This window comes from Glycine soja, chromosome 15 (assembly GCF_004193775.1).
Source record: "Glycine soja cultivar W05 chromosome 15, ASM419377v2, whole genome shotgun sequence".
Classification (NCBI taxonomy): domain Eukaryota; kingdom Viridiplantae; phylum Streptophyta; class Magnoliopsida; order Fabales; family Fabaceae; genus Glycine; species Glycine soja.
The window spans coordinates 1299754-1327618 of record NC_041016.1 but is presented as its reverse complement, the minus strand read 5'-3'; the positions used below and the strand labels follow the sequence as shown (position 1 = coordinate 1327618).

At 32.8% G+C, this 27865-nt stretch overlaps 4 protein-coding genes across 4 annotated transcripts; 2 read left to right on the top strand and 2 right to left on the bottom strand.

The window, feature by feature from the left end:
• Positions 1-1182: 1182 nt before the first annotated feature.
• LOC114387832 (protein NRT1/ PTR FAMILY 1.2-like) lies at positions 1183-4521 on the top strand. The gene is made up of 4 exons (XM_028348040.1): positions 1183-1525; positions 1606-1823; positions 2479-3029; positions 3291-4521. Exons 1-4 carry the CDS (start codon positions 1417-1419, stop codon positions 4261-4263), a joined length of 1851 nt encoding a protein of 616 aa, XP_028203841.1. The 5' UTR covers positions 1183-1416; the 3' UTR covers positions 4264-4521.
• Positions 4522-8893: 4372 nt separating this feature from the next.
• LOC114387089 (protein NRT1/ PTR FAMILY 1.2-like) lies at positions 8894-14216 on the top strand. Its single transcript, XM_028347212.1, has 4 exons — positions 8894-9169; positions 9365-9582; positions 12387-12919; positions 13228-14216. Exons 1-4 carry the CDS (start codon positions 9058-9060, stop codon positions 14117-14119), a joined length of 1755 nt encoding a protein of 584 aa, XP_028203013.1. The 5' UTR covers positions 8894-9057; the 3' UTR covers positions 14120-14216.
• Positions 14217-14629: 413 nt separating this feature from the next.
• Positions 14630-16733, bottom strand: LOC114387073 (protein PLANT CADMIUM RESISTANCE 8). The gene is made up of 4 exons (XM_028347191.1): positions 16377-16733; positions 15353-15424; positions 15037-15249; positions 14630-14913 (listed from the first exon to the last, which is right to left on the bottom strand). Exons 1-4 carry the CDS (start codon positions 16516-16518, stop codon positions 14834-14836), a joined length of 507 nt encoding a protein of 168 aa, XP_028202992.1. The 5' UTR covers positions 16519-16733; the 3' UTR covers positions 14630-14833.
• Positions 16734-18159: 1426 nt separating this feature from the next.
• LOC114386417 (golgin candidate 5-like) lies at positions 18160-27402 on the bottom strand. Its single transcript, XM_028346427.1, has 20 exons — positions 27133-27402; positions 26635-26856; positions 25394-26406; positions 24702-24773; positions 24273-24347; positions 23787-23901; positions 22643-22704; positions 22497-22544; positions 21819-22103; positions 21668-21727; positions 21470-21553; positions 21314-21379; positions 21127-21225; positions 20821-21039; positions 20113-20227; positions 19815-20035; positions 19528-19587; positions 19332-19445; positions 18803-18877; positions 18160-18676 (listed from the first exon to the last, which is right to left on the bottom strand). The coding sequence occupies exons 2-20, from the start codon at positions 26780-26782 to the stop codon at positions 18641-18643; spliced, it is 2967 nt and encodes a 988-aa protein (XP_028202228.1). The 5' UTR covers positions 26783-26856; positions 27133-27402; the 3' UTR covers positions 18160-18640.
• Positions 27403-27865: the final 463 nt, after the last annotated feature.

The following is a 27865-nucleotide window of genomic DNA, read 5'->3' as shown; positions in this document are numbered from 1 at the left end:
GTTTTTTTTAACTATCATATAAGAATTAATTTATATTAATATAAATGATAAAATAAGTAAGGATATAGAAAATTCATAAAAAAAAATATGCATGTCACTTCCTTATAAAAATGAATTATCATTCTTTAAGAAAACAAATATAACAATATATATATTCATTGTTTGCAATGGAGATTTTATTTTATCAGGAAAAATAAATTGAAGATAAGAATTTTTGAAATTGAGAAATAAATTATGAGTGAAATTTTTTAAGTCAACATACAGTATCTCTTTGTCTGTTAACTCAACATGGTAGTCAAAATTTGAAATATAAAAATTAAATTCTAATTAAAAAAATTAATTGATTTTTTTAATATTCATAAATAAAAATTAATTTAAATTCAAATTTAATCCGAGAAATGAGAATATTAAATTTAAATAATATATAATAAATAAAATTTTAAATAATAAATTATATTTTGAATTTATAATGAATAATGTAAATTGTGATATAAGATTATTGTTAAATTAAAATGGATAAGTACTTATCAAAATTAAGTATATAGATATAGATAAAATGGTGATGGTTTGAAATAGTTAAAAAAAATAATGTATGAAATGCACCTCTAAGAAAAATAGAAAACATAGTGCCTTGTTAATGTATAATTGAGTTGAGAGAGACAAGAGGACAGAATAAAATTTCATTATTCAAGTTTGAGAATTCTAATTCTAATTTATAATATGGTAAAGAAAAAAAATTCTAATTTATAACATGTCGTTCTTTTGAATAATTCTGAATTTAAGTTTGATGGCAATTTCACCCGAATATAGTAATAAAAAAACTTATAAACTAATTGATTAATAATATATATATATTTTTACATTAACTGTATATAAAAATTAAACTCTTAAAAACTTATCTTTTCTGCTCAAAATGTGTGAGCATTTTATATTTGTGCCGTCTAAGTTAAATATAGTAGAGAAAATAAAGAAAAATAAATATACCACCCTTTGGCAATCTAGTTTAAAGTGTGAACACGATCCAATTCACGCAACCAGAAATTGTTTTTTATTCTTGTCGGTAATTATGACTTGAGATTACAATCATTGAAACAAACTTTGACTCATGAGTCAGAACACATCACGAACATGAACATGTTAAGTGGTTCCACAATTGTTGCCCACTATTTATTTGGTAATTTATCTTGTAAGTTGTGAAGAGTGATGGGACACAGACACGGTGCATTCCAGATATGCATGGAGTCTCTCTCTCTGTATGAACACGCAAAAGACCATTGATTGTCCGAGAGAACGCAAGCACTGACATCAGTACTCCATATATTTGCTACTCTGCATGAACATAACATTCATACTTAAGTTTTGCTGGTTGTGTGTGTGTTTTTTGTTCTTGGTCGAGCCTTGTACTGATTAACGAGAATGGACAAGGAAGTGGAGCTTGGTTCCCTTGAAGGTGAAATGGCCACCCAGCACATTTCACAACCACAGAAGCGCAAGGGTGGTCTTGTTACCATGCCTTTCATCATTGGTGAGTAATGAGTATACTTGCTCATTCGCAGAACACTACTTGGTTTTTTTTTTCCTTTGACTCACTGTTTTTTTTGGCAGCAAATGAGGCACTTGCGAGGGTGGCAAGTTTGGGCCTTTTGCCCAACATGATACTGTATTTGATGGGGACCTACAGGCTTCACCTTGCCCAAGCAACCCAGATACTTCTCTGGTCCCATGCTACCAGCAATTTCACACCTGTGGTGGGTGCTTTCATTGCTGATTCTTATCTGGGTCGATTCCTCGCTGTTGGGTTGGGTTCGGCCATCACTTTTCTGGTATTGTTTTTCTTGTACTTTTTTTTCGTGTTTTTACTTGAATCATTCAATTTTAGAGTTTGTTTTCTCCTCCTGCCCTTTGAGCTGTTTAATATGAGAGCAATGAATCTCAGTGAGGGTGGCAGATTCCTGAGATAAACACTATTAACTAATTGATTTGAAAATGGTTCGAGTTTTCTTCATTGTTACTACCTCTCGATTTTCTGAAAGAGAAGGTAAAGGTGGTCACTTTTATGATGGGAATAAAGTTAGTTGCTAATGAATATTATATGATTGGATTGCTAAGCCCTCTGTTTCTGTTCAAGTCTCCTCGAACATAATACTTTTATGTTATTCACAAATGGATGATGACAATAAATTCCCTCATACGAGAAAGAGAGAATAATACAAGGGAAAAGTTCTGTCAAAGTTTCATAATTTTGTGAATGTTAGATAGGTACAACGGAAGAGAATATTTTTATGTGAACTTTCTGATGATTCTATTGCACATCAATTTTTAAACTACCATTATGGAATTTGCCAATCTTGTGAACACTCTTCGGTTATTAGGATGATCAATGATGATAGTCTTCCAATAGGATTAGTAGATTTGATGTTGTTTTTACAAAGTGCTGTCATCTGAAAAGTCCTTAACATTTTTTTTCCTTGGCAACAGGGAATGACACTGCTGTGGTTAACAGCTATGATCCCACAGGCACGGCCTCCCACTTGCAGTAGCAATAAAGCTGGAGGCTGTAAATCGGCAACAGGAGGGCAAATGGCAATCTTAATCTCTGCCCTTGCTCTCATGTCTGTTGGAAATGGTGGTCTTTCATGCTCCTTAGCATTTGGTGCAGACCAGGTGAACAGAAAAGATAACCCCAACAACAGAAGGGTCTTGGAAATATTCTTCAGCTGGTATTATGCTTCTGCTGCTATTTCTGTCATAATTGCTCTCACAGGAATAGTTTATATCCAAGATCATCTTGGATGGAAAGTGGGTTATGGAGTTCCAGCAGCACTCATGCTTTTATCTACTGTCTCCTTCCTCCTTGCCTCTCCACTTTATGTAAAGAATAAAGTAGAATCCAGCTTGTTCACAGGATTTGTACAAGTGATTGTTGTTGCCTACAAGAACAGAAAACTTCCATTACCACCAAACAACTCCCCTGAACATTACCATCATAAGAAGGAGTCAGACCTTGTCGTTCCAACCGATAAACTAAGGTATAATCAAATTACCATGCTATCTTTGAGATTAATTGGTATGAGCTTAAAATTTTTTCCATTGTCAAACAATCAGAAATCATCTATTGTGTGAATTTTAAAATAATTATTATTATAAATTTATGATACAGGACGATTTGTGATTGAAAGACATTATAAAAATCTATACACTATCAATATATGTATTACTTATTCTTTATCTTTTGCATATCCTGTGGATGAAATGAAACACTTAACTTCAGCTTATGTTTTATCATCTAGTTTCCTGAATAGAGCCTGTGTTATCAAAGATCGGGAACAAGAAATAGCCTCGGATGGTTCAGCATCAAATCCATGGAAACTCTGCACAGTAGATCAAGTAGAGGAACTAAAAGCCATTATTAAAGTGATTCCCTTGTGGTCTACAGGGATCATGATGTCAGTTAACATTGGAGGCTCATTTGGATTGCTGCAAGCTAAGTCCCTGGACAGACACATCACCTCACACTTCCAAGTGCCACCTGGCTCTTTTAGTGTAGTCATGGTACTTACAATATTTTTATGGATAGCTCTCTATGACCGAGCCATTCTTCCTTTAGCATCAAAGATAAGAGGCAAACCGGTTAGGATCAGTGCAAAGAGAAGAATGGGACTTGGCTTGTTTTTCTCTTTTATCCACTTGGTAACTTCGGCTATTGTCGAATCCGTAAGGCGAAGGAGAGCAATCAAGGAGGGATATCTTAACAATGCCAATGGTGTGTTGCATATGTCTGCAATGTGGCTTTTCCCACAACTTTGCTTGGGTGGAATAGCTGAAGCATTCAATGCAATAGGCCAAAATGAGTTCTATTACACAGAGTTTCCTAGGACCATGTCCAGTGTTGCTGCTTCCCTTTCTGGACTGGGAATGGCTGCAGGAAACTTGGTGTCTAGTTTTGTCTTCAGCGTTGTACAAAATGCTACTTCAAGAGGGGGGAAAGAAGGTTGGGTTTTGGATAACATTAACAAGGGTCGTTATGACAAGTACTACTGGGTTATTTCTGGACTCAGTGCTCTTAATATAGTGTATTATCTAATATGCAGTTGGGCTTATGGACCTACCGTTGAGCAAGTACAAGTACGTAAGTTAGGTGAAGAAAATGGCTCAAGGGAATTAGAACCTTCAACTGAATTTAGGAATGGGAGTCAGGTTGACAAAGAATTCCAGATTAGTAAAGAAAATGGCTCAAAGGAGGAAGAAGAGTTAACTAGGTGATATGTTGAATTGCTCCTCTAGGCATATTGTTGATCGGGCAAATACACTTAATGCCCAGTGATTCACTCTCAAATAATATCTTTTTTTTCTCTCCATGTTTTGACCAGTAGTCGCATTTATAATAAGGCTATAGATGAATATACACACATATATTATGTATAATCGGTTAGTGTATGAAGATGCGAATAATACTATAAAATGCTGTAGACCATAAATTTTTCTGGAACCCTTTTGGTTCTGTTGAGAAAAAAAAAATTATTTAAGTCTTAATGGTTTTTTTAATACTTCTACTTAGGGAGTCTATTTTCTTAGTTTTTCAAATAAAATTTTGTATTTTGTAGTCTCTTAAATTAAAAGAATATTCGTTTTAGCCCTTTTGTCAGAATTTAAGAGATTAAAAATACAACTTTTTATTTGATGTAAAGAATTTAATTGATGCATTTTAAAAAATTAAAGACCTAATTGAGTCATTTAAAAAAATTTAAGGACCTATTAAAGCATTTTAAAATTTAGAGATTAAATTGACGAATTTTAATACAATGGATTAAATTGATAAGTTAAGCATACTACTTTTACTGTTATAAAAATAGATAGAAGGTCTAGCCTGCAACGTATCTCTTTCATGACATTATTTTGCCGCTCAACCAATTTTCCATTCTTTCACCACCTTTTCTACTGATGAGGCATTTATGGAAAAAGATCATGTAAAGATTTAATTGTGTTGTGAAGTTTGGGTTGAGATTAATGAAAAACTTTAGAATTGTTGCATCTGTTCTAAGTATAACCGAGGTAGAAAATGTCATTTTCTGCATAGATTACACATATAACTAATGAAATGGAGTTGAAAAAGCTGTCATTTTTTTTATTACAAGTAGGTTCATATATGTAAGTTAGGATTATTCAAACCTAGTTCTGGGTGAAAATTTTATAACGATGAATTTTGAATATTTTTATATTTATAAAGATGAAAATCATATTTTAACCTATTTTATTTGAATACATGTATTGTTATTGTGAAACTAAATACAACTATTTTTAAAAAATTCATAATTTAAAAATCTATTAATTTGCTATTATATTTATCACAAATAATATTTTAACTTTATTTTTAATAATTTAAATAAAAAAACATATTCTGTTGCTTAATATTTATATGATAATTTTGAAAAAGTTAATAATAAATATTTTTAGAAATAATATTAAATATATTTTATTGGAAAATAATATTTTTTTATGTTTTATATAGGAATCCTTATAGACATAAATAAAAAACTAATTTGCTTTAAAAGGTTCAAGTAAAGCTTAATAAAAAATAATATACGAATATACAAAAGTATTTCATTTATGTATACACACAGGCGCACACCATTATGTGTGAATTTGCTTACATTGACATCTAATTGTATTTTTCCTATCAATAGTATGTAGATAAATTAATATTTATCTTGAAAATATTTCAATCTTCAAAATTACTTATCTTTTATATAAAAAAACTTAACTCTTATTTTTTACATTAACACCATTCAGCTTTCATGGCCTGTCCAATAGCAGGGGAACCAAACTAGTATAATCAAATAATTGGCTTTTCCTTTGACAGTTGGAGCCATTGGAAGACGAGGACATTAATTAGTTTCTTCTTTTAATTTGAGTAGTAAAGCAGCATATGTTCCATACGTCCCTAACGTTAGATGTGTGTGAAGAAATCTTAATACAAAGATAAATCCAAGTTGAATGCGATTCTCTTGGCACTTGGCAAAATGAGCACAACAACTAATTAGAATTAAATGAGTTAAGGAAGGAACGCAGAAAATGAATGGGACATTGTAGAACAAACCATAAACATTAAACAAAGTGAAAACTTAAATTAATGTGAATCTTGAATTCTAAGCCTAGCTCACTCAATACCGTTGATGGAACTTTAATATGAAATGCCGTATATAAATATAAGATTAAATAGTACATATATGTAATATTCAAATGCGAAATAAGATAAACAAATGACTCGTTCCAATGCAGATGCCTATCCAGAATGTCACATCTACCATGCGTCCAGATTCCAGCAGTACGAAGGAAAAGATTAATTACCTTGTCTAGGTTCTGCAATCTTCGATAGCCATATGTGAAGTCTATATGCTATGAAAGGTCTTTGAGCCTGTAAAGACAATATTGGTCATCAATCAAAAACAAGTCAAAAGTAAACAGAATAACGAAGTCTAATACCACAGTTGCTGAACAATATAAGTTTATTTCGTCTCGTTCAAAATTCACTACTGCGAGACGCCTTTTTCTAAAATGACAAAATCAAAAGAAGTAAATATTAATTTCGGGGATATCTGTTGTTACATTAATTAAACAATTTTCTGTTTTTTTTTTAAATAAAAGCACAATTAATGTCACAAGTCTGACTTCTTAAAACAGGTTTAATTTTGAAAAGAATAAGCGTGTGTTTTATTGTGTTTTTGTTTTTTATGTTTCAACAATTATTTTATAAAATGATTTTCAAAAAACATATTTTTAGAGAATAGAAGTGAGGAAAGATGTAAAAGTTACAGACATCGTATCTTTTTGTATATATTAATCTGCAGGGATCATGATGCCAGAAAATATCTTTACATGTATTAACTCATTTTCTATGACATCTTAATCGCAACGAAGCATCTACCCATCTTAGATCTCATCAGCTCAACCAACACTCTGAATCTCTGATGAACTCGTCACCTTTTGAAAATTCAAACTCCAATTCAACACAAATGGTTCATTTCTCACAAATCAGCATCCGACTCATAACATTTCATTTTACGTCCATCTCGGAAAGATAAAAAATAATATGTAATTACAATTTCATATACGTACGATGTTTTATTCCTTAAAATACTGAGTCTGTGTCCATCCATATTTTCCAAATGGATATACCTGACAAGTAGTTTTTTTTAGGGAGTTGTTCATCGTGAACGACGAATTGTTCGCACAACCCATGTGGTACCTCAAAAGTGTCAAAGTTGTTCATGCAGCCTCTTTTTCTTTTTTTTTTCATAAAAAAATAGTAACATGTTGTAATAATTTGACACCAAGTCACCAAGAATATTATAAATAAAAATAAAAATCTTCATAATTAGTGTGCTTAGGACATAAACTAAAAAGATAAAATATTTATTAAAAAATCACAAAAAGTTATAAATAATATAATTTATATATTTCAATAAAAAAATCTTTTTTTAATCAGTGTCTTAACTTATTTGTTAAAAATAAAGTAATTAATTGATATTTTAGCTTGCAGATGCATTAATTGTCACACGAAATAATCACACTCACCTATAATAAAAAAATATATTAATGTCTTCTACGTGTCCATTGCCCATCTGCAACTCAATTGTTTTGTCCCTTGATCCGATGGCTCACAAACAACATTATGATTCATTTTTCGCTTTTAGTACTACGGGAATTAATAGAATATTAATACCCAATTTTTTTTTCCATAATACGCAGTGCTTTTGTCACATGCATTTGATTGATTTTATCACAAGTAAAAATATGAGATTCGAACTTGAGTAATGAAATAAAATAAATATTCAATAGCTTTTAGTCGGGTCCATATCCTTAAATTTAGTGCTACTAATTTCTTATAGCGTATAAATAGCTACTAGTAATTTCAAAGACAATATACTTTATCCATCATGAAATAAGTATCATTTTGGAGTATTATAAAATAATTAAGGAAATCTTAAATTTTAAAAAATATCATAATTTAATTATCTTTTTTATGATAATATATTTTATTAATACATAAATATTTTTTGACAGAAAATAATTATTGGTCGCCAATTTAAATCGAGCTCAATAAAATGGCAATTGATCCAACTCTTACCTAGCTAGTACAACCTAAAATATCTTTTTCAATCAATAATTAGGGAAAAACCCTGAATGAATCATAGCTTCATCCAACTATTAGGGTGATCATACTTAATCGGCACAGCACTTGCATAATCCACTTTGTAATACCACGAAGAAAGCATCCCGCCACTTAAGATAGTGGTGTCTTTAATATTTTAAATACTGCATCCGTTTTTTATATAAAAATAATTAAGTTTGCAAATTTTAATTAATAATACCATAAATTTATTTTTATTAGACAATTACTTATAAAATTAAATTGTTTAAGTGATAGTGATATTAAATAATATTATTAGTTATTTAAAGAATAAGTTTTCTTATAAATGAGTGTGACTTATATATATATTATTAACAGATCAATGATTTGTCTATTTATATAAAAAAAAATGAGTGAATATCTCTCATGATTTCAACAGATAAAGAACATAGAAAATAGTACTTCCTTTATAATCTCATTATAATTATTTTTTCATTTATATATCTTATAATATTAATGATTGATAATAAAATTTATAAATAAATTAATCATGATTTAAGATTCATTTTACAGAATTATTATTTTATTTCATGTATTTATTGTTTCTTGTATAAAGGAGCAATGATAATATGACTTTGTGAATTTTCTTTTAGAAATTATTGGTCATAGTCCACTCTAGTAATATATCTATGGAGCAATGATAATATGACTTTGTGAGTTTTCTTTTAGAAATTATTGGTCGTAGTCCACTCTAGTAATATATCTATATATCTTCACGCAATTCTAGTATGGAGTGCCGCAGCACTCACGCAAAAATAGGTCTTTGTCCAAAAGATTAGGATTGGCATGTGCATTTTGAAGATTTAATTTGTAGTGTTCCTCTACTATTCTTTCTCTGGTTTCTTCCTACCAAGTTGAAGCTAGACATGGAGAAGGAAATGGAGGCTGCTTTAGTTCATGTGGAGACGACCCAGCAACACATGAATCCACATGTACTAAGGCGCAAGGGTGGCTTCATTACCATGCCTTTCATTATAGGTATGAAGAAGCTTAAAAGAAATTATGGGTTTGGCAATGCTTATAGCTAGTTTTTCAAACAGTAAAACACTGAGATATTATCATTATTTTCTCATATATGTTTAGCCCTTTATGAGCGGCACAAGCATTAATTTCCTTTTTCTTGTACATATATATAGTTTGATTAATTTGGGTGTTGAAAAATGAATATTGCAGCAAATGAGGCACTAGCTAAGCTGGCTAGTGTTGGACTTATGCCAAACATGGTATTGTATTTGATAGGGGATTACAGGCTCCGAGTACTGAAAGCAACCAAAATTATGTTCTATTGGTTTGCCGCTACCAATTTTGCTCCTGTGATTGGTGCTTTTGTGGCTGATGCTTATTTGGGTCGCTTCCTTGCCATTGGTTTAGGTTCAATTCTCAGTTTCCTGGTACCTTCCTTTCTCCTTAGTCCTTAATTTAACTATTCATATCCTAATCCTTGTGATTAATTTTTTTTATTATTAACTCTTGATCAGTGTTGACACATCGATTCTTTGTTAAAAAAGGATTCTAAACTAGTAATATTTACAGCTTTGGATCTTGATTGTACTAATCACGTGAGTCAAATATGACCACCCAAAAAGGAAGGATGCGTGGCACAACACTTGACAGTATTTTTATTTAAGATAAATTATACTTTATCTATCTTCTTGTAATTTTATGCATAATCAATTGTGCTTTTAATATTTAGGAAATAAAATAATCCGTAGATTTCCTCATTACATCTTTCATGGATTTGAGTATACCATATCAACTTTAATCATTATATATATCATGTAAAATCAATTAGGATAAGTCAGTTTAAAATGCGTAACTTGAATCCACTCCAAAAACGTATTGTGTTAATTTTTAAGCCCTGATACTTCCCCCATTAATGTATTTAAAAAACTTAGCACAATATATAACAATATCTCAACTAAATCTAACAAAAAATCTAAAAAAATCCCAAATCACGCTCCATCATAATAATTAATGATGCATGGGTTTTCTTTAATCTCTTAATTACTTATTCATACTCTACATTAATGATTTATAATTATCTTATGTTATAATTATTGCTTAATGATTTATTGTCCTCATTCAATGTATGTTTGTGAATAAGGTTTAAAATAAAAAGGACTAAAGGAGCGTGAGACAATTTTTTTAAAATTAAGAGAGTTATTATATTTATAAATATTATAAATAAAAATATAAAACAAGGACATTAAAAGTTTCATTTTACCTACCTACACTCTTCATTAACAACTTATAATTGTAATTCATTAAATGAACCTCGTTTAAATAAAATTTAATTTATTTAAAAATTAATTGAGTGTGTGAATATTAATCAATTACTCCCAGCATTTTTTATAAGGGTGATCAGGAGTCTTATCCAACCTTATGAATTCAATCAACTTGACTCAATTCAAGGAAAAAAAAATTGTCTTGATTTGGGTATTTAAACTAAATAATTTTAGAAAAAAAAGTGTATACCTTGTTTTTTTTATTAATTCAGTATATTTTTAAAATATAGAATCAAAATCATATTTTGTTATCGATAATATATGACCAGAAATTATTATCACATTATTAATATGACATTCATTTATATAAATTAATAGAACATCAAATTATTTGGTTTTGTGCATGTATATGTACCCAAAAAAAAAGTCGTGTCATGGTGAAATTTTTAACGAACTTCTACTCTCTTGAGATAATTGTTTCTCTTTAAATAGTTCTAACTTCAAACTGTGGAGATAAAAGTGAGCACTGAAAAAGGCTACTTCAGGTGAAATTCTAATAAAATAACACTAAAGAAGTTAGTGTGTGAGTGTGTATATAAACCTAATTGATAGCATCTTTAAAAGATTATGGTACCGGTGAGTTATAACTAGGGCGATGTTAACTGAATGGTGTTACTCAAACATCCATGCAAGATGTTTGTTCGTGGTGTGGTTTAAACTTCATTACTCGTAATATTCTTGATCAGTTGGTCATGGTCAGAAAAAACCTAGATGATGTTAGCAGAAAAAATCTTGACCAACATCAATCAAAAAATCTAGCTAATGTGGTTAAGAAATAGCTCTAGCTGATGTCAATCAGAAAACTCTAATCGATGTCAGCAAAAAAATCCTAACCAATGTCGACTAAGAAAATCTAATTGATATCAGCCAAAACACCCTAGCTAACATCGGCTAAAAAATAACCCTAGTCGATATTGGCTAAAAAATAGTTTTGGCTAATGTTGGCTGAAAAAACCTAGCTGACGTCGACTAAAAAACCTTAACAGGTGTCTACTCAAAAGTTAGTTATGATCGATGTCAGTAGAAAAAACCTAGCCAACGTCGGCAAAAAAAATCATTGATCAACATCAATTGAAAGAACCTAGATGACAACGACCAAAAAAATCTTTGGCCGACGTTAGCAAAAATTTCACATGATTGACGCTAGTGAGAAAATAACCCTAACCAACATCATCTAAAAAAAATCTTAGCCGATATCAACAAAAAATAGTTTTGGTTGACATCATAGAAAAAATTTCTGACCGAAAAAATCTCGACCAACGTCAATGAAAAACAACTTATATCGATATCGACCGTAAAAACTTTGGTCACCCGTAGTTGTGAGTGTTGAGCGAGTGAGTTAGAGTATACATCTCCGAAAAAAGAATTTCAAATTCTATATTTTTTTAGAGAATTTGAAATCTCACTGTTTTAATCAATTAAAATGATTCATAAAAATATCAAAAATTAAATCTCTTTTCAAATACTCTATCCAAATAAGTTATTTTATCACAAATCATTTTAAATTCCTTGAAAAAATGAATTTTCCTGTTAAATTATTCCATCTAAACACACTATAAACTTAACTACGTATTTTGTGTGTTTAATTATTTGCAACTATATATGTACTCCCTTTAGGGAAAGCTCCAGTCCCAAATATTCCCGAGCTAATTTACCATTATTATTATTCCGTTCAAGTAACGTACGTGTTGAGTGTGTTATACATCAGATTGAAATTAGATTTAAGTAAAATAATAATAGCCATGCATTATGTATGATTATATAGTTAACGTAAATTCATCTTTATATGAAATAATTTATAATTTATTTAGGTTATGTCATGGAGTATGGTTTCTTATGATTAAAGTGACATTAATTATAAGGAAATTTGACTGAATCTGAGGGGAAGAAATTAACTATTGTTATGACAGGGGATGGCAGTGATGTGGTTAACAACCATGGTCCCAGAGGCAAGGCCATGCAGCCATTGTGAAGAATCAGCAACAACACCCCAAATGGCTATCTTACTCTCTTGCTTTGCTCTCATATCCATTGGAGGTGGGGGCATCTCATGCTCCTTAGCATTTGGTGCTGATCAACTTAACCAAAAATCCAAACCCAACAATCCGAGGGTCCTTGAGAGCTTCATAAGTTGGTACATAGCTTCTCAAGCCATTGCTGTGGTTTTTTCCTTAACCGGAATAGTTTACATCCAAGACCATTTTGGATGGAAACTGGGTTTTGGGGTCCCAGCAGCACTTATGTTCTTGTCCACTCTCATGTTCTTCCTCATTTCTTCACGTTATGTCAAGCAGAAACCACACAGCAGCTTACTCACTGGCTTTGTCCAAGTGCTTTTCGTTGCCTATAAGAACAGAAACCTTTCATTTCCACCTAAGGACTCCACTTGCATGTATCACCATAAGAAGGACTCACCCCTTGTTGCTCCAACTGATAAACTAAGGTTGACATTCAAAACAATCACTTATTTACTTTCCTAATGATCTTGAAGAGTTTGATGAACTTTCTCTTGTTTAGGTAAACTTATTTATAAGTACTTATAGGAAAAAAAATATATATATATATATATATATAATGAATTGACCTTCCTGGTTTTACTTATCCAAAAGATTTAAGTTAATTTTAACTTATGCGAGAAGCTTAATTTATTTTAGTTTTTTATTTTATTTATTTTCGTACAAGTGCTCACACAAAAGTTTATCCAATAAGAAAAAAATAATAATTGACTTTAAGTGATACTTTATGTTATAGGTTTCTAAACAAAGCTTGCATCATCAAAGATAGGGAACAGGATATAGCCTCTGATGGATCAGCCTCAGATAAATGGAGTCTTTGCACAATAGAGCAAGTGGAAGAACTAAAAGCCATCATTAAAGTTATTCCTCTTTGGTCTACCGGTATCATGGTGTCAGTCAGCACTAGCCAAACATCACTTTGGTTGCTCCAAGCCAAAACAATGGACAGACACATCACTTCAAGCTTCCAAATTCCAGCAGGCTCTTTCGGTGTGTTCATAATGTTGGCAGTGTGTGTAACTGCTGGTGTCTATGATCGTGTCATCCTTCCTCTAGCATCAAAAGTGAGAGGAAAACCAGTTACTATCAGCGCCAAAAAGAGAATGGGAATTGGACTGTTTTTCTCATTTTTGGACTTTGTAGCCTCAGCTGTTGTTGAGAGCATAAGGAGAAGGAAAGCAATTAGGGAGGGATATATTAATAATCCTGAGGCAGTGTTGGACATGTCTGCAATGTGGCTCATCCCACATAATATTTTGTGTGGTATAGCAGAAGCCTTTAATGCAATAGGGCAATCAGAGTTCTATTACTCTGAGTTTCCAAGCAGCATGTCAAGCATTGCTGCATCCCTATTCAGCCTAGGATCTGCTGTGGGAAACTTGGTGGCTTCTCTTATACTCAGCATTGTGGATGACATTACTTCCAGAGGGGGAAAAGAGAGCTGGGTTTCAGATAACATTAACAAGGGTCACTATGACAAGTACTATTGGCTTCTTGCCATAATGAGTGTTGTTAATATACTCTACTATTTGGTTTGCAGTTGGGCTTATGGCCCTAGTGCTGAACCAGCTTCAAAGAAGGAAGAAAGAGGGAATGGGGTTCGTGATCAACAAGAAGAGGCAATGTAATGTGGGACACACACATGTTGAAGCCCAAATAACTGTTCACTTAAAATTAATTAGTCATGTTGGTCTCTTGGTAAAATAAATCTGTTTAAAATTTAAATATCTTTTTAATTATTGTAATATTTTTGTTTTTAATCATTACGAATTATAATTATTTTATTTTTCGTCCTCATTAGATTTTAGATAATGTTTATTTTACTGTTTAAAATATTATCTAAAATATTTTAGGACTAAAAATAAAATAAACAAAATTTACAAAAATTAAAACTAAAAAATAATAATTTTACAAAGAATGAAAAATAAAAAACACTAAATTACAAGAAAAAAATATATATTTAAGCCACCCTTTTAGTTACTACCAAAATGGGAGGAAGACTCAATTTGAAAATTGTAACTTTTTTATTTTTTATAATCAACTAGTGTACTGTATGTTTTGTAGAAGTTGTATCCACGAATAAAATATTTGTGCAAGGCAGTTGCATCTTGCGGTATAAGATTTAAGAAGAGCGAAACTGAACTAGAACCGCATGCATGTCATGATTTCTATTCCGTGGAATGTTGATAAACTGTCAAACCGAAATTGCCAACTTTTGGCTTTATTTTCTCTCTTGTAATTCGGTTACAAGCACCAGACGTTAAAAATAAACAAACACCAAACAAATCAAAACAAATACAATTCAATTTAATTTTAACAGCTCCCCTCGGAAAGAACTGTGTTCACTTGGACATGACTTGGTTTAAAGGAGGATTCTTTAATGTTTGATCACTTTGCTGTTGTGCAAGAATGCCATTCCATCCTGAAAACAAATTGAAATAAATTATCAGCCAAATGTGTTGTTATGCCTTTCAACTTCCTCTTGAAATCTTTATAAGAAAATTAAGAATGTAAAAATGAATATGATTAGAAGGAGCTCAATTACCAAGAGCAGGGTCAAGTCCTCTAATTTTTAGCTCTCTGAATTCTTGACAGAGGGAACAACATGGACAAAAGATGTGAGAGACTATATCCGTATATGGAGCTTCCACCAAATTATACCTCTTCCTCAACTTTGTGCGGTACTTTGACCCCATAATCCATTGAGAGCACAAAGCAGGCATCATTAATAGATAAATGAAGCTCCCCAGATGACAACCTGAAATTATTTAAATGTTCGAATTACATGGAGTTATATGTATCTAGTAGTGGAAAATCGTTATAAGAAACGAATGCATGGTGAGCTAAGGGTTAGGCCTTACTAAGTTCTCCACCATCTTGTACTTCTGCTATCTGCCCAAATGTTACACAGGGAAAAAATGCTGTCATAACAGCTGCAAACCAAAATAAAAGGGAATATATAATTAGATCAGCCATTCTTTCTGCATATTATATGTTGTATCAGTGAAACAAAGATGTGATTGAAACAGTTACTTGCTATTGCTCTTAAAAATTGTTCTGCAGTCTGAACAATTCAAACAGTATGACAGTTCATAAAAAAAGTGTAGCTACGCTTAAAACAAATAACTCAAATTATATTAAGATTTCCATGGCCTTCCAAAATAAAATATTAAAATTTCCATGTGCTAGTTGTGTATAAAAAGAAAAACATTTTAAATTAAGGATGCGTTGCAAAGATTTCAAAAACCTTGACTTTACAAAAAATTGCGGAGTCTTTCTTTTTCTGTACAAAAATTTAGTACGGGAGGTTGCTCTTCATTCCAAGGCTAGAATATTACAGCCTCTAAAAAGGCTTACAACTGTACTAACTACTATTTCAAAAATCTTAATATTGTGGCTGTAGATCGCAATTTAAAACCATATAGTTTAATAAGGTTTAAGCTGTTGCATATGCAACCTGAACTAATTGTGAATATATATTCTGTCAAACTCATAGAATCAAGCCTAAAAATTTGCTCGAATAAGTATCAACTCAACTCTGTTCTTCACACAATTCCTTACGGAAGACTAACCCATAAGACTCCCACTAGGCCTAGCTATCTACTGAAGATTGGGTCATAGACTTATAGTACGTACGTAGTACTGTTTCTGTCAAAAAAAGTACTTAGTACAGTTGTAAGTCTTTTTATAGTTAGAGGCTATAATATTCTAGCCTTGGAATGAAGAGCAACCTCCCGCACTAAATTTTTGTATAGAAAAAGAAAGACTCCTATCTAATAGTATTGGAAGTGCTACAAATTTCATTGTTATCTTTTTAGCAGAAGTTTAAACAAGTAATCTAACTATATAACTAATTTAAAGTAATGAAACTAGAGTAGATATTACCATTTGTCTGATTCTCATGACAGTCAAATAGTCCAGTGCTCCATGGATTCCCTATTTGCTGAATCCTATCAGCTTCATACCTTGGAGCAATTGAACCAACGGGTTCATTCTGTTGAATTTTCTGATCCTCAATGCCCTGCATCTCCACCTTTTTTTTTCTTGAAAAGTTGTGATAAATAATAGGTCAACAATGAAAGAAGCCTAGAATTAAACCAATAGCAGAATCAGCTTGTTTCTTTTTCTAAATACTGCTGGACTAATAAATAAATAAATGAATGAAACTACAGCATTTGCTGATATAATATTTTCAAAGGAAGGAATATTGGAATTTGGAAGGCCAGTGGGTATTGGAGAATTTAATTTTTATTGGTCAATGAGAAGAAGTTTCGTGTATCCTTCATCCAAATCCAATTGATAAAAATTTAGAAAGAAAGAGAAATGCAAGTATAGTGTTAAATTTAAGTTGTGTCTGCGTTCTAAGTGGTCTTATCATGTTTCATGCTTGGACGTGGACAACTGGAAGTAGACTTTGAATGTCGTCGTAGACATTTTGGAGCTAATAGCTGGAATGGTTGACACGAAAGTAAGGTACATGCACTTGCATTTAAATATGCCCCAAAAGTCAAGTCAAATAGCAACTCAGTACATCACAGTATGCTGCTAAAGTAAAATGTACTACAATTTGTGGTGACAATAATGTACTAGTTGACTGATTATTTTTTCTTGATCTTCGATGTCACAATTAAGAGTTGCCCGCACGGTTAAAGCATGGCCTCCTTCTCCTTTAGGATCAACTTCAAAGCCATAATGTGAATGTGCCTTCTGAATCTTCATTAGGTATACTGTATATATAGTTATAAACATCTATCCTTAATATATATAACTATCATGTTACCTTTCCTCACGTTTTACTTTTTTAAGCCACATTTCAAAATATATTCATCCTCACATTTTCTTTTATAATTTTTTTTAACTCTTCTCACCATACTTAATTACTTTACACGCTTAAATAATTTTCACACTCAATTTTATCACTCACATTAACTTCAATCTTATAAATATCTTTTCAACTTGATATCATTCATCTTTTCTATTATGTTAAACTCTTGGTGAAATACACTTATCACTGTAAGAAAAAGGCCAATTATCGACAGATATTAATCCCACGGATTAGGATTCAATGAAAATTTAAATTTACTGATGAATTAAATTTACCACAGAAATTATCAACGGATATATCTCCGTAAGTATTTGCCGATGGATTTATATTCTTCTGTAAATGTACATTTCAGACCGATATTACCAACGGATTATTCTGTAATAAATCCTTGGGTAATATGTAAAAATCAGTGAGTACCAATAAAAATGAAAAAAAAACAATTCTAAACATTTTAAAATATATATATGGTTATATATACAATATCAATATTTTATCGTACGTAAAAGATTTAATTTTTGCAATTAACTACAAGCATATTAAATTTATAGAACCTGATAAAAAAAAATATTAAATATATAGAACCCAATAAGTAAATGATGAAAATGTTAATAATCAAATAATCAATACTTTTGATTTTTTTTGTAACATTTTCTTAGTTTGATATAATAAGTATATATCAAATCAAATAATATATATGTTTGCATGTGCACGTATGTGTTATTCGTAACATGTCACTTAGTATCTTTAAAAAAAAAAATCTAACACAGTCAAATGATATGCATTGGGCATACGAAAAAAATTCAAGAAACTCTTATTCGGATAAAATCAGAATATTAATTTATCATGAGGTAAATTTTATATAATTCTCAATAATAAATCCAAAGTTTTAAATAAAACCCATATAAAATTCATTCAACAATAATAAAAAAAAAAATAGCACCAAACAAAAAACTCGTTTTACGTTACACACACTTGGGGAGGAAAAGAAAACCCTGTATTGTCAACAGACTCAGCAAAAATATTCTCTGGATCTCTCCAAGCATGAATACGTTTTAAAAGACTGACTATACAACATTCCCTTAACAAGGGAGACTATCCGTATCTGCTGCCCAGGCAAACAAAATATATATCTGCCGATGGAAACCTGAACGAATCATTCTTCAGAGGCTGATGGCACTATTCTCCAATATATTATTACTGTGCCAATGTACATCACACGCAGCCCAGAGACATGGACATGGTCATGGTCATGGTCATGGTCTTCTCAAATAGTTATTGAACACTAAACTTTCCGTTCCCCAAGCCAGCACTTTCTTCGCCCAAACTAGTCGCTACCCATTGATGGACCCATTGTCTGGATCTGTGAAAAGGTGCATCAAGGTTATGAACAAAAACATGGAACAAAATAAGGCTGAGCATTTTGTGAAAAGTGAGAAAAAGATAACTAGGACATCTAAGGAGCAAAAGATGATCCTGCTTAGAATACCTTATTAACGAGCAAGTTCACTTGTTCTCTGTACATTTCCTTCAAGTCTACAATATCCGCACGAAGTTCCTCCAGCTAAACACATTGATAATTTTAGATAAAAATTTAAAAAGTATATAACTTTTCTATTATAAATCTTAATAAATAAAAGGAAACATGGCAGTTTCAATATATCAAAGTCTTGGGCCTTAGTATAACTAAGTCTACAAATTATTTTCTTTTCTCTTTTGCTGCTTTTTTGTATTCAGGGCCTAGCTTGTCTAGTGTTTTTCTTTCATTTGATTTCTCAGATTTTTCTGAAGAAAGAGCAATTCAGTTGTGCCATACTCTCGTCTGGGCTCTAAAGTATTTCAAACACAAAAATTTATAAGGCAAACAAACTAAGAATGAGTTCCTCTACAAGTTTATAGGATTCCAGAGATTTCCTTACAGGGAATAGGCAGACCAGTAGGCCAGGAATCCAAAAACCAAATTATGTCTAAGATATTAGTCCTAGAAAGAAAGCAAACGTTGGCAAAGTGAGAATTACCTCTTCATCACGTTCGCCCATCAATTCCAAAGCAGCAGAGTGCCTCCTCCTTAGTGCTTCTAGCTCTGATCGTAAGCCAGGTAATACAGCAGCCTCCCCACGCAACTTCTCACACTGCAGTGTGGATATGATATGCATGTCGTGATTAATGACAAGGAATGAGACCAACAAGTACTAAACAGGAAGCAAAATTCACCTGTTCTGTCATTTTGACCAACTCATCAGCAAGAGAATCGCGAATAGATTCCAGTGATGCCTGGAATTTTTATTATTAAAAAAAGTCATCATTGTACTCCAAATAATAGATTCATCTAGATCACTGTCCAATGATCGTACAGCTTAATATAAATTATAAACATTATGATTTTTTTTTTTTATCGGCAAACATTATGATACGTTGTTCTCAATGACAAGATATAGTTGAGCTATGAACTGGAAGGTATGGCGCCAAATATTTACAGGAATGAAGACAATGAATCATACCAAGCGTGACATGTATGAAGCAAGTTCACCCTCCTTCTGACGAAGTGCAGCTTCAAAAGAACTGGGTGTCATGCTTTTCACATAGTAAGGACTCATGCTTAATTCTCCTATGTTTCTCCTCTCAGATATACTATCGGAGGAGTCCAATGATGCTTGCAGAAAGTGGCTTTCTTCCAAGCTTCCCAGGGAGCTTGCACTAGAGAGTTTCCGAGACAGGTTCCCTACATCATAAAGAATATTATAGAATGTATCACAGATAACTCAGCTTAGTGACGTAAAGAGAAGCAGAGCATCACACCATTCTCAAAAGCAGAATTTAGCTTTGTAGTAGGAGTTTGATCTGATAATGGTGAAGAATGAACACGTAGAGTCTTCTCCAGCTCTGATCGAGCAGCCTTTTCTTTTTCTATCTCCTGGAAAAAAATGAAGAGCACAACTCAGGAACTTGAAGAAAAAAAATCACAAAATGGAATTTAATACACCCTTGCAAGTAATATATACCTCATTTTTTTATGCATTGTTTCTTTTCCATAATTTGCCCAAATATCTACATCGGCTCGCTATCATATTTAATTCACTCTGTTGAAAATCAGAACTAATATTCCGATTCTATTAATAATGACAGTTTATAGGGACATTATCTTTCATTTAGAGGAAACATAATATCCTCTATTTATGTACAATTAATGTAATTATTCTATATAAACATGCATTCGCTGTGTACTTTGATACACAGTTTTCACTCAATTTTCCTCTGTTTCTCCTATTTTAACACACTCAGACATATAATTTTGAAAAATCCACAATAAAAAGCAAGTTGAATTTCTTTTGTAAAATTTTCACAGAAAAATTCATGCAGCATGAAACCAAATTTCTCCCTTTGGCTGGTTCATTCCATTACACATAAAATGAGAAACAAAAGAAATTTTAATGGGAGGTGAAACCAAGAGCTTCATGTAACATGTTTAACAATGCCAAGTTTGAAATCCATAATCAAAATCTCTACCTGCTGAAGATGTTCCCTTTGCATCAATGCCTCCTGTAACTCTTGCTTGTATTTCTGTCTAATGTCTCTAATCTCTTCCTCAAGCTGTCTCACACGACCTTCTTGAGTGTCAGCTTCCTCCTTTGCTGCAAGATATTCCTGCCTGCTTTCAGCTGCCCTTTGTCTCTCCTTTTCAAGGGTCCTACTTAACTGAGTCTGTTCAGCTCTAAGACATGAAATCTGTAATTCATTGTTAAAGTACAAAGTAAGTCATGTATACACAAAATTGCCATTAAAGACATAATTTCACTTGAGAAATTACAGAACCTGAGCCTCAAGGACATTAATTCGAGATAAGGTCTGAGATAAGCGTTCATTCACAGATCGTTCTCTCTCCTCTGCAGTTGCAGCTTTAGCCTCTGCTTCCTGTAGAATCCATAGGAAAAGATGAAGACATACAATAATATTCAATGGAAAAGTTTCTCAAATTAAATTCAGAAAGTATTCTAGAGACCTGAAGTCGAGAATTAAGAGTTCTTTCAACAGCAGCCCAAGCTTCAGCTTTTCTGGCATTTGTTTCCTGTTATAAGGTGAATACTAGTCTAGTACAGATCTCATGCAGCAAAACAAAAAACAGAAGGAAAAGTAATTCTGAATCATGTGTATTAACCTGCATGGCTTCAATTTGCCTTAAAAGAGGCCTTGTGGATTCTGGAACTTGCGTAATCAGTTCCTCACACCGTCTTTCACTTGCCTAGGGAAATCCACCCAAATTATAAAAACTATCAAAAACACAAATAAAGTTGCTAAAACTTATTTATAACATTCTCAGAAAGTAAAACAATTGAATGACACGCAGAGTGCAGACCTGGTAACGTTTTTGAAGATCCTCAATGTCTCTGCGAAGCATGTCTTCTTTGAAAACTGCCTGAAAATGGATGAAGAAAACATTAAAACTGAAAAATAACATACTGACAAAGTCAACTCAGTTAAAAAATGACACAAAATACAACAGAAACCTGTTGTTCCTTTCTACTTAATGTTTGCCTCAATTCTTCAAGTGCCTGGACTAGCATAGATTCACGTTCCTCAGCTTCTCTCAGACGACTCTCTAGCTCAGTTCTTGCTTCATTGTTCGCACGAGCCTCTGCTAATGCTTCAGCTTCCTTGGCAGCAGCCAAAGCATTCGTATAATATTCTTTCTGGGCTGCAATTTCATTTTGATGTTTTTCTATTGTTTCTTGCAACAACTTCTCTGTAGCTGTCTTGTCCCTCTTGATACTTTCTACTTTATTCTCTTCTACCTGGATTGCATGACATTAACCAAAGCAGTTTCAATTAAAAGTACTAGTAAAATATGAGGATTGTCAACCCATGCTACTCCAAAAAAGAATGACACTTTCAATGATATAGAGGATTGCCCATGACTCTACAGTAGCACACAACAATAAACCATAAATTCCCCTTAAAAATAATATAAAATTTAAATTACAAAAATTAAGATGGGACTTTTATAGTCAAACAATATTATGAAGAAAATCTTTAGCAAAAAGATAAACAACCTGAACAAGTGAACCCAAACAGTAAAGATAAAGGTATACTTATCCCTAGATTCCATGATGAGTGAAGAGAATTCATTCAAAAAAATTACCAGTAAATCATAACTTCCAATAATGCTTTCAGAATAATTCTATTACCTGAAGTTTAGTAGTCAAGCCTTTCTTCTCCTCCTCAAAATCTCTAATCTAGCTTTCATAAAAAAAAAGTAATTGAGATTTATTACAATATGTAGGTGTAGAAAAGGTTGAAGATGGCAGGAAAATACAACAAATAGTCTGCATACCTGAGCCCTTAGTTTCCTAATTGTGGATTCTTGAGCAGCCTGTTTTTTGGAAAGCTCTTCACCTGAGATGAGAGACAGTCTATAAGGGCCTCAATAATCTCCAATAATTAAACCACTACCATGCTTCAATGGAGAAACTTTATAATTACAACAGAAAAGCCCTTCAGATTAAATTATTAATTTTCCCACCAAAGCAATGAACAGTGACAGTTCACATACAAAATTCATGATGTAACATCAACCTTCCTCAATTTTACCCTCTTCCTCTCCTCTCCTATAGACATTGTCCAAACCTTTCCACGGCCAAACCATAAAGGTATACAAGGGAACTGGAGTGTGCCTCAAATGTCCATTTAAGGAAAATAATAAAATCTCTAAGCATAAATTTGAAACTACATTAATCAAAATAATTTTTTTCTATAATCTTAGATCCCGAGCTGAAGTGTCCAGTCAACAAGATCTCACTTTCCAATTCTAATCTTGAACACACCAAATAGAAGTCACAAGTCACAACTACGCATTCTATGCCATGGCGCCTATGGATGCCTATATATTTCATACTTCTTTGTGCTATGAAGAGCCAAGTTTATATCAAACTAGGCATTAATGGAAGCACCTCCAACAGAATTGTTCCAAACACAAGTAGCATCGACATGCTGAATTCCCAAAAAAACAGAAGCCACATAATCTGACATGCTCTAGATACCAGATTTTATAAGAATTGTCAATTGACATCTACATGTTTGGACTAAGTTATAAACCCATGACATTGAATAGAAACCCCCACCCCCATCAATTCCCACCACCAAACCAAGGGCAATTCCATCAACGGAACCTCAAAGGAAATCTTTCCTGAAGCAAATTAAAGTGAATGATTAGAATTTTCAACAGAAATGAAAAAACTTGATATATCAATACAAAAGAAAATTGTAAGAGTAAAAAGGTGTTGACAAAGCATTTATTACTCTAATAACTATGAAGAATTTAGCACTATGGTTTTTGTCCCTTTAAACTTAGGTTGCATATATCTAAAAGGACTGTCCATATAAACAACCCCAAAGAGACATTAATAACAAAAAAAATAATTCTGTATCCATCAAAGCCAGGATGATACAATTTTAGGTTTGATTTCAGAATACACTACCTTCTGCCATAACTTGATTAATTATTTCATCCTTTTCTTTCAAGAGAGCAGCTGCATCACTTTTTTTATTCTGCTCTCGACGGAGTGTATCCCTTTCCTTAGTGAGAGCATAAACCTGCAATTAAACACCAAAAACACATAAAATCCCATAACAGTTATAGCTCAGTATTAAGAGAAAAGAGAAATTTGATCTTCATCCTCAAAAGAAAGACACACTAAGCATCCTATATGGCATCTGTGCCAGCTATGCACTTATATGACAAGAATCATGAGAACATCTGAAATGCAAACTACGCATGCAAAGGAAAACATGTGAACCTTGATAGTACTTCTGTCATTTGTGCCCTAGGTTAGATTCAATATTGAAATAGTCTGCCAGAAGTTCATTGTATAGACTAAACACTACACAATTTTTTAATTATGCATCTTAGTTAAATTACTGATAATTAAGCACAAAAAACAAATAAGATTTACGAAAAGTGATACCTTTCTCTCAAGAGTTGCAACTCTCTGATGGTATTCCTCTCGCAAAGACTCAACTTCTGCCTCATTGGATTTTCTCTGTTCCACAATTATCAGCAATGAAATAAATGGGATGCAGGAGCAAACAACACAAAAAAAATTGAGAAATAGAAGTAGGGAACAGTAGCACATGCTAATTAGCTTACAAAAACACCAAAGAATTTTCATAGAAAGATGTACAAAGGAAAACTGATACATCATACATGGTATACAACGGGAAATATCCAGAAAATTACAACATAGTAGACAACATAACAAGGTCACAAGAACATTTAAACAATAATGTAAAAAAAAAAAAATTACAGACTGGAAAGGTTCAAGAGGTAAAAATAAAAATCTTTATTAAATCAAAACATTGACACAAGCAACTAGGTATTGAAAAAATAAATATACCTTGAAATCCTCAATCACGGCTTTCAATTGTTCATTTTCATTCATCAATTTTGCAATCTCATCAGCTTTAGCCTGCAAAGAGAAGCAAGATTACAAAAACATAATAAGATATGCAACAATATAATGGCCAAAGAAAAAAAGCATATAGAAGAGGAGCATAATTACAAAAAAAATATGCAACTTCTTAAATATATTGAGAGTTAAGACATAAAATCAAATGACCTTAAGCCATTAATGAAAATCGGAAGATTATAGCTGATTATAGCTAAAGAATAGTTTTTATACGAAAAATTCTGTGCATTTAGCAAAAAATGAAAATGCATCACAAATGCTTTTGTTGCTGATAATAAAAAGAAACAATTTCTTATGTACACTTCTCAATCAGTCCATAATGGACCAAGAAAAATTATTCATGACAAAGTGAATCAGAAACTTAACTATTTTTACACCACCTAATAATCTTCATGGTCTTTGTTTTACATAAGAGAAGCTTGGCAAAATATTTTGTCCAGGAAAACAAAACTTAGTTCGACGAACCCTTAGGCCCTAACCAAGACAAAAAGTACAACAGACCAACAAAAATGCTACCTAGAGACCATGTAGCACTTAGATCTTGTTACATTTTGAGATTTTGCAACAAATATACAAAAGATTTTGTTTCTGCCATGATAACAAGCACTAAAATGAAATACCTGAGCTTGTCTTGCAGCACCTTGCAGTGCAGCTTCCATCATTTTTATCTCCCTTTTCACCCTCTCTAGTTCAAGCATGGAACCTGAGTCAGACATAGTTCTTTCAGAACTCAAATGACGCTCTTTCATGTCAGTTTCAACATCATGGGCTAAGTGCTCCCTTTCATTTTCTTTTGCAGTTGTTTCATTTTCAGGTGAAAACATATCAGTTACCACCTTAGAAGATTCATTTGGTGGAGTAACACTGGACAAGTGTTCAATATTTGATTGATCAGTGTTATTGGTTTCCTCAGAAGTCACAGATTGTAGAATAGAAGTGTCAGTATCATCTCTGTTCTCACTATCACTTGATGCCTCGGGTTGAACAGAAGAATTTCTCTTTTCACTTTGTTCTGCTTGGACCCTCTCTTCTTCTTTACTCTCCTCTTTTGTCTCAACTTGAGAATTTTCATGCCCATCACTAATATCATGTGATTCACCCGACTCCGTAGTGACACCCTCAACTACATTGTCTCCAAGATTAGAAGGCATAAATTGCACTGACACTAGACTCCCAGAGGATCCCGGATCAGCAATCTCTTTCTCTTGAGAATGTTCTACAGAATCTGAACTCTCAAGCTTCTCAACAGGGGATTCAGGCAATTCAACAGGCAACTCCAGTAAATGGTTTTCTTCCTTTCCATGATCCAAGTTCTGTGCAACTGTTCCATCCGCTGACTCTGTATGCTCACCATCTTCTTCCTTAACCACTTTATTTTCTTCTTTTGTTGTGTTTTCTTCAGGTTCCATATGCATTGTGTTATCAGTTTCAAGGGTGTCGTTTCCCTCAGCCACAGGTGTATGATCAAGAGACTTGGGCTTTTCCGGTGACTTCTCCGTTTCAGAGTCTTGTTGAGAGTATTCGTCTTTTTGAGACATTTCTTCAGTAGTTTCCTCACTTTTGTTCGCCATAAAAGACATGACGGGATTAAATAGGGTTTTCCTGTCAGCAGGTATAGGCCATGATCCGGCATCTGGAATACAACAAGAAAAAGGACATGGCTCCAATCAGTGTCAAAACTGAAAATTGCCCACATAGAGAACACACATCCCATCCAACAATTCAAGACTCATATTATCTCACAGCAGTTAATGAACTTTGCATCTACCTCCCTCAATCATATAGTAATCCACACACAACACAACAGAGAAATCCATTCAGAAAACAAAGAGAAGTACTAGGAAGTACTGGAATTAATTACCTTCATTGCTGGATTCACCCTTCTCTTCGAATCCAAGAGCAGAATCAAAATTCTTCTCGATGTTCTTCACACTCTCCTGAAGCTTATTGACGGCTCCCGCCAAATCAGGGAAGTTTCCCCATGTATTTTTCCCACTAAACCACGCCATCGCGAAAGCTAGAAACCAAAAGAAAGCCGAACCGTGATGCACATTAGCAATTCAAAACGCCACCTCAATTCCGACTATATTTCAATTTCAGATCCCAGAAAAAAAAAAAAAAAACATCAACAATGCAACAACAGATAAGTTTCTATTGAAAAAGAATTTACGGTCGAATCCAATTCATGAACAACACCACACCGACAAAGAATTATGCATCTAAAAAACCACTCATGGCGGCGAATAGAGATAAAAAAAAAAAGGGGGGGGGGGGGGGGGGGAAATGAGAGGTAAATCTGAAATCGGATAATAATAAGATGAAGGCGGAGTTGGTGAAGGGAAGAGATGAAGACGCGAACCTTAATGGATGCGTTGGATCCAGGAATCAAATCGTGGACGTGGCTTTCGAAGTGGTGGAGCTCATAATTGAATTATGGTGAAGCTTCACCAATACAATAAAAAGGAAAAGAAACAAAAGTTGTTGTTGGTGAAAGGAAAGAAAACGTGAAGGCGGGAATGAAGGTTCGGTTTGATGAGCTCTGCAAAAGTAATACTTTGCGAGGGATGACGGATCCTCCTCCAACGCTATTCTAATGCTTTTCTTTCCTCGCCTCCCACATTCAGTTGGGGACAACGCTGTCGTTTTTATGTCTACTTCTCTTTCTTCTTTTTTTTTAATCTTTTAGTAATTATTTTGGTTTAAACAGGGTAAGCGTAAATTTTAGGGTCAATCAAGTAATACTATGAATAATATTCGTTTAAGGAATTAATCTTTCAATCGACCAAGTGTAATTTGTAGATAGAATAACTTCAAACTCGTACGAGTTTAATGGGGCTGGGGTACAAAATTACAAATAGACCATGTGTTCAAAAAGCCTTTCATTTTTTTTATCTGTAATTTGTGATTCTAAAAAGTTATGACTTCTTAAAACATTACTGTACGGTTTAAGAATGTAGATTTAAATTTTGAATATATAAAAATGGAAAACACTTATTCCCTTCCAATTTTTTCGAGATGACTCTCGTTCTTAAACATAAAATACATTTCATTCCAATTTTAAGGAACCATGTTTAAGAGATTGGGATTTTAGT